Below are 13115 nucleotides of genomic sequence, written 5' to 3'. Positions count from 1 at the left end.
CTGGATCTACCATGGTCACTACTGTGTCCCCAAAGCCCCGGGCCCGGGACATTGTAGGTGAAAGTGCTCTGGAGTCAGTTACAAGGCCTTGGCTCTGCCCTCGCTTGCTGTGTGACCCTGTTCAAGTAGCTGTCCCTCTCTGAGCCTTGGTTTATCCATCAATAATGAGGTACTAGTACCACCTCCTTCCTAGGCTGAATTGCAAAGAAATCATTTTGTAGTAAAGATATTGGAGGGGCGCCTGGATGGCTCAGTCGGAGAAGCGTCTGCCTTCGGCTCAGGTCATGATCCTGGGATCCTGGGATCGAGTCCCACGTCAGGCTCCCTGCTCAGTGGGGAGTCTGCTTCTCCCTCTGCCCCTCACCCCCACCTCCCATCCCTGCTCGTGTTCTCTCTCTCTCTCAAATAAATAAATAAATAAATAAATAAATAAATAAATAAAGGCTCTAAAAAAAGATATCGGAACCATGCTTGGCTCCCAGGCGGAGGCTCAAGAGATGGTTAAAAATTGAGACAAATTAAAGCCACCACGAGATACCGCTGCGCACCTGCTGGAACGCCGGAATCTGGCACTCCATGTCGGAGCTCCGACAGCACAGATGCTGGTGAGGACGGGGCGCAACAGGGCTCTCATGCACTGCTGGTGGGGATGCAAAATGGTCCAGCCACTCTGGAAGGCATTTTTGGAGGTTTCTTACAAAAGGAAACATACTCTTCCCATACGATCCAGCAACTGCACCCCTTGGTATTTACCCAAGGGAGCTGAAAACTTACGTCCACACAAAAACCTGCACATGAATGTTTGTGGCAGCTTTTTTCCTATTTGTCAAAACTTGGAAGCAACCCAGACATCCGTTGCTGGCTGATGGATACACTGTGGGGCATCCAGACAATGGAACGTTATTAGGCGCTAAAAAGAAATGAGCCATCAAGCCACAGAAAGACGTGGAGGAACCTTCAATGCATATGGTCAAGTGAAAGAAGGCAGTCTGAAAAGGCCACACACCGTAGGATTACAACTCTGTGACGTTCTGGAAAAGCAAAACTGGAGACAGCAAAAGGACCTGTGGCTCCCAGGGTGGTGGTGGGTGGGGAGGGATGAACAGGCAGAGCCCAGAGTTTTAGAGCAGTGAGACTACGCTGACCCGGTACAGGTGGGTACCGGCCATGCCACAACTGTCCAAACCCACGGAACGTACAGCACCAGCAGGGGAGGGCCGGTTGTCAGCTAGGGATGTTAGTTTCTGACAAAGTATCGATATGCGGCCACCAATTGTAACAAGTGTAGCACAGTGATGCATGCCCTTTATGAAGGGGTACACTGTGGGGGGCGCTAAGCTGGTATATAGGAACCCCACACTCTCTGCTCAATTCTTCTATATACCCGAAACTGCTCTAAAAAATACAGGTCGTTAATTTAAAAAAAGAGTTCAGGAAGCATGTGGGTATATTCATCCACACGCAAAATGGCATTTAGAACAGATCTCTTCTTCATCGCTGCACTCTGGCTAGTAGCAAAAACCTGGGACAGAGAAAGGTGCTTTAATGGGGACGACAGTGCAGCCACAGGACGGAATATTATGTGGCCGTTAAAAGCAAGAGATGGGTCTTTAGTGAGCAGGAAGAAATCCAAGATGTGTTGTCGGGAAACCAGACTCAGGTCTCTGAAACAGCAGGGACAGCGTGATAGACTTTCTGTAGGAGGAAAAGAAAATATACAGACGTGTTTGCTTCGGCATGGAACATTGCTAGAAGGAGAAACAAGACACCGGGAGGGGGGGCGGCCTCTGGGGAGGGCGGCAGGGTGGGGGGTGGCTGGGGAGAGAGGTATTTTTTCTGAACACCCTTTGGCATATTGTAAATTCTGTGGTCTGAGTCGGTTTTACCTACTGAAAAAAAAAAAAAAAGAAACCGTAAAATAGATTTTAAGCAAGGCTGCTGTAGGGGAAAATGGCAAAGCAAAAGCATGTAGATGGGTTTTTCAGAAAGGAGGGAGAATGTCAGGCCAGACCATGGGTCTGCCTGCAGCCCCTCCAACTGGGCTGAGAGCCCTCCTGCCTGTCCGGTCCCCGGAGCGTTGCCCTGGCCCTGGCTCTGGTTCAGAGACTGCTCAGAGCTCGGCGGGCTCCTGGAGGTGAGCCGGGGGCTGGGCTGGGGCCGACCACCCAGGCTTCCATGAAGCCCCCAGGCGGCTTGGCTGGCTCTGAGGAAGGACCCGTGAGCGCCAATATGGGGCTGGGGGCCAATCTGGGCCTCTCTCCACGCCCAGTCCAAGGAGGACCAGAGTAAAAGGGTGAGGGATAACGGCAGGGGAACTACCAGAGGTCCTAGTGGTGGTGACTGTTCTGTGCCTCAGTTTCCCCACTGGCAAAGTCACTCTCTGTGGATGCCCCGAGCTGACTTGTATCCACAGAACTGGGGGCTCCGCTGGGTTCTGAGCCCTGGATGTCAAGACAGACAGGGAGTCGGGGGGCAAAGATCTGCCCCTCACTTCTATACCCCTGAAGTGAGGACTCATCTGGCCTCAGGCTTTGAGGGGGTGAGGCTGGGCTGAGGCTTCCCACCAGAACCCAGTCAGAAAACTGCCACCTGCCCCTCTGGGCGGAGGACCCTTCGGGCACAGCTGGATGGTGCCCCAAGGCTTCCGGGGCTCAGGCCCCCTTCCAGAGCAGCCCTTTCGGGGCTGTTCCGGCTGGTGCTGGTGCTGCTCTGGGGGTCTTTGCTGGGACAAGGGAGAGGTTTTCACTCAGAAGTGAAAACTGGAAGCACTACAGGGAAAGCAGGATGGATTTCATGGTCTCCCAGCAGTCAGCACCCCCATGACCGCAAATCCCGCCCTGACTTGTGTGTCCCCCTGGGAACACATGCCCTGACTTTGGCCCCTCTCCTCACTTCACAGGGACCGCATAGTGTGGCCCAGCCAGCCCCATGGCCTCCTAGCAGGGGGCGGGGTGGTGGCGCGCCAGGCTCCATCCAGCCTCAGGGCCTTGACCAAGGAGCCATGTTGTTGGTCTTGTTGGCTGAGGTGACTCCAGGCCCGAGAAGATGCCTGGCACGCATAGGTTCTCAGTAAATACTGGTAATTGAATTCCAAGTCTTGACTTGAGCTTTGTTTTATGGATGGTTCCTTTCTCCGTGGCCCCCCTGCCCAGCCATCATCTAATGCGGGTGACATGAACGGAACCTAGCCCACAGCTGGCACCCAGGAAGCAGGGTTGGGGCACAGATTTATGGAGCCCCGCTGTGTGCCTTGGCTGATTGTTGACCCAAGGGTTAACAACCAGGATATGTCCCAGCCCTGAAGGAGACAGATGGTCCGTGAGACAACGCACGTGATGATGACGTGGGATCTAGACGCTAAGTGCTATGGGCAACACTAGACGTGGGTAAAGGGTGTGCAGGCAGCTGCTAGCTGGGTGGGGTATCAGTTCTGCGGGGTGTCAGGGAGGCCTCAGTGAGGAGGTAACATTTGAGCTGAGAACTGAAGGAGGTGAGGGGATAGCTGTGGGGATGTCTGGGGAAGTGTTCCAGGCAGAGAGCACAGGCAGTACAAAGGCCCTGGGGGCAGCACTGGCCTGGTGTGTTGAAGGAACAGCAAGCAGAGGGAGCGAGGGGTTGAGAGGGAGGAGGGGAAGGGTAGGGAGGAGACAGGCAGGTCGTGCAGGGCTAGGCTGCGGGCCTTGGTGAGGACTTGGACTTTTACTCTTGAGGGAGGTGGGGGCCCTGGAGGGCTGTGGGCGGAGGGCAGGACCCGACCTGGATGCTCACGGGCACCCTCTGGTGGCTGCGTCAGGGAAGACAGATTGCAGGGTGGGAGTGATGGGTCCGGGGAGGAGACTGCAGTGGCAGGAGGGCCATGAAGGGGGCTGGCCCCTGCTTGGAGCCATGGAGGGAGGGAGAAGTGGGCAGACCCAGGACAGGTTCTAAAGTCAGGTGGACTCACAAAGGGGTTAGAGGGCGAAAGGATGAGCCCTTCAGGGCCCACGCGCGCTTTTCCATAGACTGGTATGTCCCACCCCGGCCCACATGCAACATAAACTTTTCATTATTTTTATTTTATTTTATTTTTTAAGTAGGCTCCACGCCCAGTGTGGAGCCCATCCTGGGGCCTGAACTCACAAGAGCTGAGCCCAGATCAAGAGTTGGGTGCTTAACCAACTGAGCCACCCAGCCACTCCTCCCATGTAATTTTTTATTTTTATTTTTTATTTATTTATTTTTTATTTATTTGACAGAGATAGAGACAGCCAGAGAGAGAGGGAACACAAGCAGGGGGAGCGGGAGAGGAGGAAGCAGGCTCACAGCGGAGGAGCCTGATGTGGGGCTCGATCCCATAACGCCGGGATCACGCCCTCAGCCGAAGGCAGACGCTCAACCGCTGTGCCACCCAGGCGCCCCTCCCATGTAATTTTTTAAAGGAATCCCTGGGGATGTCGCTTTTGAGATCCCTTGGCCTTGTCCTACTGGATTGCTTATATTCCCATTGCAACCGCTTGGGAAGTCTTTCAGAGATAGATTGTTGCCCCACAATAGCCAATAACAACCAAAGAACCAACGTGGCGTGCCTGCTGTGAGCCAGGCCCTATGAAGCCTCCTAGCTGGGCCTCAGCTTCCTTATCTGTAAAACGGGACCAGCAGGCGCAGCTCCCTCCTAGGGCTGCTGCAAGGATTAGATGAGTTAACAGTAACAGCCGAGCCTTCCTGGCAGTGAGGAGAGGCCCCCCGGCTCTTCTCCTTGGTCGGATTTAGCCTGCTCCCATTTTCTTGGCTTACAGCCTAGAGGGCTGTCAGTCTTTGCAGACTTGTCCCCACTGGCAGGGTGTCTCCAGGGATGGGGGCCTTGGGGAGCGTGGGCCCCGCTGCCCCAGAAGGAACAGCAGGCCCTTTCTCGCTCACCGGCCTTGCCCTGTCACCCACATCAGGCCTTTGACCTGTATTCTGCCCAGGATGCCTTTCCCCCTCATGCACATCTAGCAAGACCTCATCCTCGGACCTTCAGACTCTCCCTTCCCCACCTCGCTTTTTCCTCCTCCAGGAAGCCCTCCTGCTCTCCCCAGCCCCCTGCCCTGGGGAGGCCCTTTCTGAGTTCCTCCTTTTTTTCCAGACCAGACTGCTTGGGGCTGGAAATGGCTTCATCAAGTCAGGATGGGGGCGGTGGGGGGAAACCACTGTACTCCAGAAAGGTCCTTCACTACCCCAAGCAGAGGCTGCTGGGGCAGGAGGTGGGGTTCCAGTCAAAGTGTGTGTGTGGGGGGACTGGATACTATAAACAAGGACCATCCCCCTGGGGTCTGTGTGTGGGGCAGGATGATGTCAGTCCCTCACAGCCTCATAAATGTTTATGGGCAAGAGGGTCTGGGTTTGGGGGTCCCTGGAGCCCAGGAGGCAGCCACTCCTTCCTGCCCCATTCTGGGGGGCCTAGCAGGCCTGCTCCAACACTGGCGGCCAGCCCAGAGAGGGTTGAGTATGTGCTGAGTACAGCCCTGGCCTGAGCCAGCTAAAGGGGAAACCAAGGCTAGGAGGTAGGAAGGGACTGGCTAGCTGCGAATTTTCACTTTTCCTCTGGAGCCAGGGGTGGGGGGTGGCGGTGGTGGTCAGTTAAGTGCCTGACTCTTCGTTTCGACTCGTGATCTCAGGGTCATGAGATCAAACTCCGTGTTGGGCTCCGCGGTCAGTGTGGAGTCTGCTTGAGATTCTCCCTCTCTGCCTCTCCCACTTGGCTCATTCTTTCTAAAATAAAATTAACCTTAAAAAAAAAAAAAAAAAAAGAGCCAGGGAGCTGAGGAAGGGTGTACTAGGGGGCCTGGGTGGATCGGGCTGAGAAGTGACCGAGTGCTGGGCCTTGACCAGGTCCCCCTCTTTCAGCCCTCAGTGACCACAGGTCCTACCTGCAGCACCTGGTCCGTGGAAACGACTCTTACTGTTGCCCCCGTTCTGCTGGCTGTGGCGGGCAGGGCGAATGAGGAGTGGGAGAGGACAGCGGCAGGGATACAGCCCGACTCCTCCATCTCACAGGGCTGGGAGTCTGAGGGCCTGGGCGCCAAGCATCGGAGGGCTCTGCTCCCTGCCAGCAGCAGCAGGGATACGCCAGCCTGGTGCAGGAGCCTGAGGACCTGTTTCCCCTCAGAAAGCATGGAAGAGGTGCTTCCCTCTTCCAGGAACACTGCTGAGGGAGGGACCCTGCTGTCCCCACTTGCCACCGAGAATAACGCCATTAAAGAACCAAGAGCTGGGACTCTGGTGCAAACCTGGGACCCCAGATTGCTCTCAGGGCTCGGCAGGCCCACCTCTCCTCCCAGCCTTTCTCAGGCCTGGGCGCGACCTGAGCTGGAGCCGGTGCCAATTCTGGCGGGAGACCCGGAGTGACTATGGCGTAGTGAGATGGAGAGGCCAGCCCGGCCGCAGCCAGCAGGGCCCAGGCCCGGCACATGCTGGGTCTGAGCTGCCCGACACCTGGTCAAGTGACGACCCAGGGGGAACAGAGGAAAGCAAGGCTCCAAGCCAGGCTTCCACCCATGTCGGCACCAGGGGGTGCTGCAGAGGAGAAAGCGGGAGGGATGAGGCGAGAAGGGGGCATCAGGGCCCGGCTCCTGCTGCCTCCAGGCCAACTCCAGTGCCCAGACCCCGCCAGGACCCCATCCCTGGCCACACACGACCCCGCTCCCCAGGGTAAAGCCCCGAGAGCCCTAATTTATGGCCTGCCTCGACACGCTGGAGCAAGCCTTCCTTTCCGGCTGCCAGAGCTGAGCCAGAGGCCGCGCTGCGGAAAGCTGGGGGCCAGGGCTGCGCCAGCATTCCGAGGCTGCCTAAATCACTGGGCCTGACAGGCGGCAGCCGGCAAGGATCGGGATTCTTCTCTGGTCCCCCCCACGGGCCCCTGCTTTGCAGGCTCCTGGTGGCCTGTCAGCCACCTGTCTGTCGCACAGGGAGAAGGCTCCTGGGCCAGCCTGTCAGGGGTGCTCTGCTCCAGTGCCCAAGAATTTGGAGTCAGGCTGTGCGTGGGCCCTGGGTGTGTTTTCCACACGCTGTTGGCTTTGGGGGAGTGCCCAGAGAGGGGATGGCCTGTGACCTGCAGGGGGGCTGCAGGAAGGGCTGTGGGGGGCGGTGCCCAGCTCCTGTCTTCAGGGCCCAGCTGGTGCCACTGGCCCTGCCAGAATAAACCCGGAGGCCTTCTGTCCCGCTCCCCTGCTGGGCTGCTGCTGGGGTGTCACTGTCACCCAGCCTGGCAGGGACAGGGCTCCATCCCAGAGGAGAGAGGAGGGGTGGGAGACGCACACAAAGAAGTATACACAGAATTTATTTTTAGTCATATCTGAACCTGCCCGAGGATCCGGGAGGCGGCGGGACTACACCTTGGGTGCTGCAAACACCTTCCAGCCCTCCAGCTGGCCCATCTTGACCAGCGCGGCCATCGTGCCCATGTACGCGCAGGCGGCGGCTCCGATCCCGTAGTTGTGAGCTGCCAGAGTTGGGAGGGTGGTGTCAGGCGTGCGGGGGGCTCCCCCACGGCCACCCGGGAGTCCGCGAGCATGCCCTTCCCTTGAGGCTTAGGGGGTCGGGGCTGCGGGCTCCTGGAGGATTAAGTCAGGTGACCGTCTGGCTGAAGATGTGTGCGGGAACCGAGGCAAGAGGGAAGTGGGAACCCAGGCTGTCGGTCCCGGTCTGGGGGTGGGGAACACCTGCGCTTGGCTGAGTCTCAGCCGGTGCCCTGGCCGCAGGCGCCAGGCCCTGTAGCTGCTCTGTAGACCGTGAGCATGAGAGCACAGAGTGCCCCTGCTTGCCCGAGGGCTGTCGCTGGGCAGGGAGGCCGGCCTGCTGTGTGCAGGGCTCACCCCCTTGGCGGGCTGGGGGTGTGTGTCAAACCCTAGGATGCACGGGCCTCCCTCCACCGTGCCCTCCCTCTGCCTGACTGGAACCTTCCACCGAGCACTGGCAGGCTGGTAGGCCTGGGCAGTTGTCAGCCCCGAGGCTGTGGGACATGGAAAGAGCAGTGTCTGTCCCGGTTCCAGGTGGCTCCACTGTGCCAGGCTGGTGTGGGGCCCCGCCCTGCCTCCTACTAGGGAGGCTTGCTCTGCTGGTTCCCAGGTGACCTTGAACCACCCAAGCCCCCTCTCTGAGCTAGTCCGCGCAGCTCTAGGTGCGGATGGTTGAGTGTAGCTCCCCTGCAGGGCTGTGCGTTTGGTCAGTCAGGGCTCTGGATGCTGGGAGAGGGACGGCAATGCAAGGACCACGCACCTTGTCCATGCTCACGGGGCAGGGGCAGGGGCAGAGACAGACAGTGGCCTTGTGTTCTCTGACAAGGTGTAGAAGAGGGCCATATGGAATGAGGGCAGTAGGGGTCCCAGATCATACATAGGGGGTTTGGACAGTGAAAGAGGGAGCTGTGCTGATGCCTGGGTGAACAGCACTCCAGGAAGAGGGCACAGCACATGCAAAGGCCCTGGGGTAGGACGGTGCCTGGCTTGGAGGAACAGCAAGGTGGCTTGTGTGGCTTGTACAGAGTGAGCAAAGGGGAGAGAGGGAGGAGGGGAGGGCAGGGAGGGAATGGGGAAGGTTGTGCAGGGCCTTGAAAGCCATGCTGAATGCCACAGGGAGCCACAGGAGGGTACACGGGCTTGGTGAGGTAGACATGCAGTAGGTGTTTACGCAGAGCAGCTCTTACTATTACTGAACTGGCCGGTGGCAGAGGTTCAAAAGTACTGGAAGGTTTCACAGGGACTGCCCCCTCCTCTGCTGGGGCGAGCATCCCACACACCTGGCCCCTGCCTGGTCCCTGGTCTGGGATAGAAAGAGGGGTTGTGGTCAGCGGGGGTCACGGGTGGGGGGCTCACTCACTGCGTGCTCCCAGGGTCAGGCCTCCAGCGCAGCCTCCGATGAAGTAGTTCAGGGGGTCGTCGGGCTTTTCTCGGACCTGGGCGCTGAGGCAGGAGGTGAGGCCAAATATGGCGCCAATGGCGGCTGTTGGGGTGCGGGTGACGGGGTGAGTGCTAAGTCAGGGCCCAGGGGCCAGTGCCAGGAGGGCCCCTAAGGAGAAGCCATGGCTCGCTCACCTGCAGTAAATGTATATCGCCCTGTCCTCGCCACTCCCTCCAGGAAGGAGCCTGGGGGCTGGAGCGTGACACTGTAGGCAGAGAAGATCAGGCCTGCAGGACCAGAGAGGGGGAGGTGTGTTGGAGCAGGGCCTGGACTCTGAGGCCAGGAGTGGCCCTGGCTGGGGGCAGGCCCCTCCACTATCAGAGAAACTCCCTCCCTCTCTGTCCCCATGGTACCTACAAGGAAGCTCCTAGCACCACCCCTTCACCCAAGAAGGGACTGTTCTGAAGTTTACCCAGAGCCCACAGCTGCTGAGCAGCCGTGGTGGGATTCCAACCCTGTCTACTGCTCCAAACCCTGGGCTCTCACCCCCATCTCTGGGCCCCAGGCCTCCCTATGCAAGGCCTGACCAAGGCTGGCCTGGGGCCCCTTCGCCCTCCACAGTGTGCTGGTTCAGCCTGCAGTGGACAGGAGAATGGGCCCGGGGCCCAAGTGGCTGGGCTGCTCTCTGGCCTCAAGTGCCAGCACAGACACCACAGCTGCGCCCCACAGGGCTTGGCACCCAGGCCCTGCTCCCCACTCTCATCCAAGGCTGCATTCCCCCATGGGGCCCAAGTCTCCCTGGCCTAATCCTCCTTGGCGGAGACTTGGCTCCCGGGACTGCCAAGGCCTGCTGCTCGTCACCCTTGGGCCCGCTCCCCGCTGGCAGCTTGGGCCTGGGCCTATCCCTCACACCTGGCTGGCTCGGCAGCCGCTCCCGCCTACCCGGCCTCGCCACTCCGGTCAGCTTTTCCATCTCTGCTCGCCCTGGCCTCCCTGCCCGACACGGCTCTTACGCATGAGGGGCCCGGCAGGGGCCGGGCCTGGAGCAGAGCACCAGGTGGGTGGTGAGGCCCAGGCAAGGCCTTGGACAGCTGCCCCCACCAGACCCTCCTCACTGGGGGGCAGACCAGGGCCCACCTGGCTGGCTCCAAGTCACCAGAAAGAGCCCACCATGGAGCTTCCCATCCTCCAGCTGACCCTGCTCAGGGCAGACAACACACCCCTCCTCTCCCTGCAGACCCCCAGCATGGCCCAGTTACCACAGGGATCGCCCAGGGCCAGCCCGTCCCAACCCGTGCGCCGGCTCACATTCCACGCTGCACACAGACCGTGCCCCCGCCGTCATAATCCCCTCAGAAGTCCGAGAACTGGGAATGGATAACCCGGGAGCCCCCGAATATCTCAGGGTCAAAGACTGCCCCACCCCAACTCTCTCCTAGCAATCATCCAATCTGGTACCTGCCACAGCTCACCCTCCCCATATCCTGTGACCCCCAGCACATGAGGATCTCTACTGACTTAGACCTTTCCATGGCCCCCCATCACCCCGCAAAAGGCCCCCTTCCCAACCCCCACCTGCTCCTGGCTCTCTCGTAGCCTCCAGCAGTGACCTCCAGACACAGTGCACACTCCATCCTTCATTCATTCATCCCTTCCCTCATAGTGACTGCATGCTATCATTCATTCTCAGTCACTGTGTGCCTACGTTCATTCATTCATCCATTCACTCACACATTCATTCAGTTACTGTATGGCCTAATCCATCCATCCATCCGCAAGAGTTGCTGGGCGCCTTCATTCACTCAGTCACTCGATTCATTCAGGGTTACTGTGTGCCCACAGGGTGCTGAGCTCTGCTAGGGGGTACAGGCTCCCTGCCCTCCAGGGGCTAACCATCTCAGGAAAGCCAGACAGGAAACAAGAGTGTTCTCTCAGTGAGGCCTGAAGGGAGGCTGGGAAGCTAAGGGAGGATCCAGGAGCCAAGTCCTGTATGTTGAGTGGAGCTGGCCAGCGAGAGAGAATGCAGGCAGGCGAAGTGAGCAACACACACACACACACACACACACACACACACACACACAGTGACACCCTCAAAGGCTCAAGGGAGCCGGTGACCACCACAAACCCGAGTCTCTCAGTGACTGCCTGACATGGCACGTCTGTCAAATGTTCCCACCCACAAGCCCTCAAAGACCTTCCAGCAAGCCCCCCCAGAGGTCCCTCACTCAGCAGCACCCCACTCCTGGAATGTAGTCAGTCTCCCCCAACAGCCTCCTGAGACTTCAGTCCACCCCCGTGGCCTTTGCACTTGTGATCACACATGTGCACTCCCACTCACAGACACCAAAATGAATGTCTTTCTGAGATTCAAAATCTCTTAAACCATCCGCCTCCCCAAATCTCCCTGAAGGCCCCACAGTCCCTCAGGTGACCCCCTCCTACTTTATTCCCCTTTAGACACAACCACGCGCCTCCACAAAGTCCTGCCAGGCATTCCCCAATGCCAGCATCTCCCTATAATAATGTGCCCGAGTACTCCCCGCTACAGCGATCCAATCCCACACTGCACATCTCTCTCCAAAGGCCCCCAGAGACCCTGCCATGCACCTCTACCATCCCAACAAGTCGTCACTCAAGCAGACTCCACATCACTCATGCGAAGGGACACCCCGTTCACCCTCTCTCCTGAGGTCCCTCCACAAGGACCCTGCACGCACAGTGCTTGCCGCAGCCACCCTCAGGAGATCAGCAGACCTGGACTTGGACACCGGCTCGAAAAGATCCTGGGACAGTTAACACACCTCTCTGACCTTCAGTTTCCACCTCTGAGAAATGGGCATGATAGTCGTTGATCTCACTAAACATGCAGAAAATAGGAGCGATGATTAGGTCTACCTTAATTCAAATGCCTCCCAGTGGAGACTCAGCTTCTACCAGACTTTGTTTCAAGAGCTGAAGATCTATGGAGGTGACCAAAACCGTCTTCCTACTTCTCAGAGAGACTGGAAGGGGCGAGACACTGAGATGTCCCCTGCAGGAGAGGGCTAGGGCCGTGAGTCCCCTTATGCCCTCCCAAGGCTACCCTTACAGTAGCTCCTGACCCACCTCACCTGTGACCTCCTCAGCATCCCTACGACCCCTCTGGTGGTCCCAATAAAAGCTCCAGATATCCCCAACCATCCCGCTTTCCTGAACCCCAAAAAAACTATTTCACACTAGAACGTTCTCCAACTTCTGTCCCCGCCCCGACACACCAATAATTAATTACCTATGATCCCCCCAAATAACCTCAACCTACCCTGTTAAGTCTCATGAATCCCCAGCTCCTCTGACCCCAATAATGGCCCCCTGCCACTCAACGACTTCCCCAGAGCCTGGTGATAGCTTCAACAATAACCCCCAAATCCCAGCCCCCCCCCCCGCCCGCAACCGCTTCTGATGACCCCAGTGGCCAGCCTGTCACGTGTATCACTTCCCGGTGCCCTCCAACCCTGCCGGATCCCCTTCACACAAGGGTTTCTCAGGACCACCTCAGACACCCCCCCACGACGACCACGTGTCATCCCGTGAGATACACAGCGCTCCTGCGACCCCCTCGGACAGCTCCCAGTGACCCTGTCGCCTTCCTGCGCCCTCTGAATTAGTCCAACACCCTCACAAAGTCTTATCTCGTACAAGAGCTCCCCTACGACCCAGCGCCGCCCCAGTCACCCCGGCGACAGCCATACGCCACCTGCGTGATCCCCAGCGACCCGGACGCCCTGAGACAGCCCCCAGCGACTCTATGACCTCCCCGCACCCTTTCCCCTCGGGGCCGGGCCGGCGCTCACCAGCGGCACCACTGACTGTGGTGCTGGCGTAGGTCTTGCGGTGGCACTCGGTGCCATCGGGGATGTCCAGGTATTGCTGAAGAAGCGTCCGCGCCATGATTGCGCACCCTTGGCCCCGCACCGCACAGCCCGCCGGCTCCTCGCACCCAAGGGCAGCCGCCGCTAGTTCTCGCGAGACTTCCTGGGCGGCGCGCGCAACCCCTCGTGCGGAGGGGCCGACAACAAGCGTGCAACTTTATTAAATGTCGCGGACACAGACACAGTCGCGCGCAGGCGCCGAGTCCGGACTGGCGTAAGCGCGCGTGCACCCCATCCGACTTCATGAGGGAGAGGGGGTCAGCCAGAATCAGTGAAGGCAGATCTCACTAGTTCCAACTCAGAAGGTCCTAGGTTAGGAAAGGTTTGACTCACGGAGGTGGGGTCTAACCC

The 13115-nt window shown here is 58.6% G+C and overlaps 1 protein-coding gene across 1 annotated transcript; it reads right to left on the bottom strand.

The window, feature by feature from the left end:
• Positions 1–7278: 7278 nt before the first annotated feature.
• On the bottom strand, positions 7279–12873 carry NDUFA11 (NADH:ubiquinone oxidoreductase subunit A11). The gene is made up of 4 exons (XM_045776736.2): positions 12687–12873; positions 9051–9143; positions 8836–8958; positions 7279–7459 (listed from the first exon to the last, which is right to left on the bottom strand). The coding sequence occupies exons 1-4, from the start codon at positions 12781–12783 to the stop codon at positions 7347–7349; spliced, it is 426 nt and encodes a 141-aa protein (XP_045632692.1). The 5' UTR covers positions 12784–12873; the 3' UTR covers positions 7279–7346.
• Between the last annotated feature and the right edge of the window lie 242 nt (positions 12874–13115).

Source organism: Ursus americanus, chromosome 14, assembly GCF_024610735.1.
Source record: "Ursus americanus isolate L20-20 chromosome 14, mUrsAme1.1.p, whole genome shotgun sequence".
Taxonomy (NCBI): Eukaryota; Metazoa; Chordata; class Mammalia; order Carnivora; family Ursidae; genus Ursus; species Ursus americanus.
The sequence above is the reverse complement of the archived record's forward strand: the minus strand, read 5'-3'. Positions and strand labels throughout refer to the sequence as shown.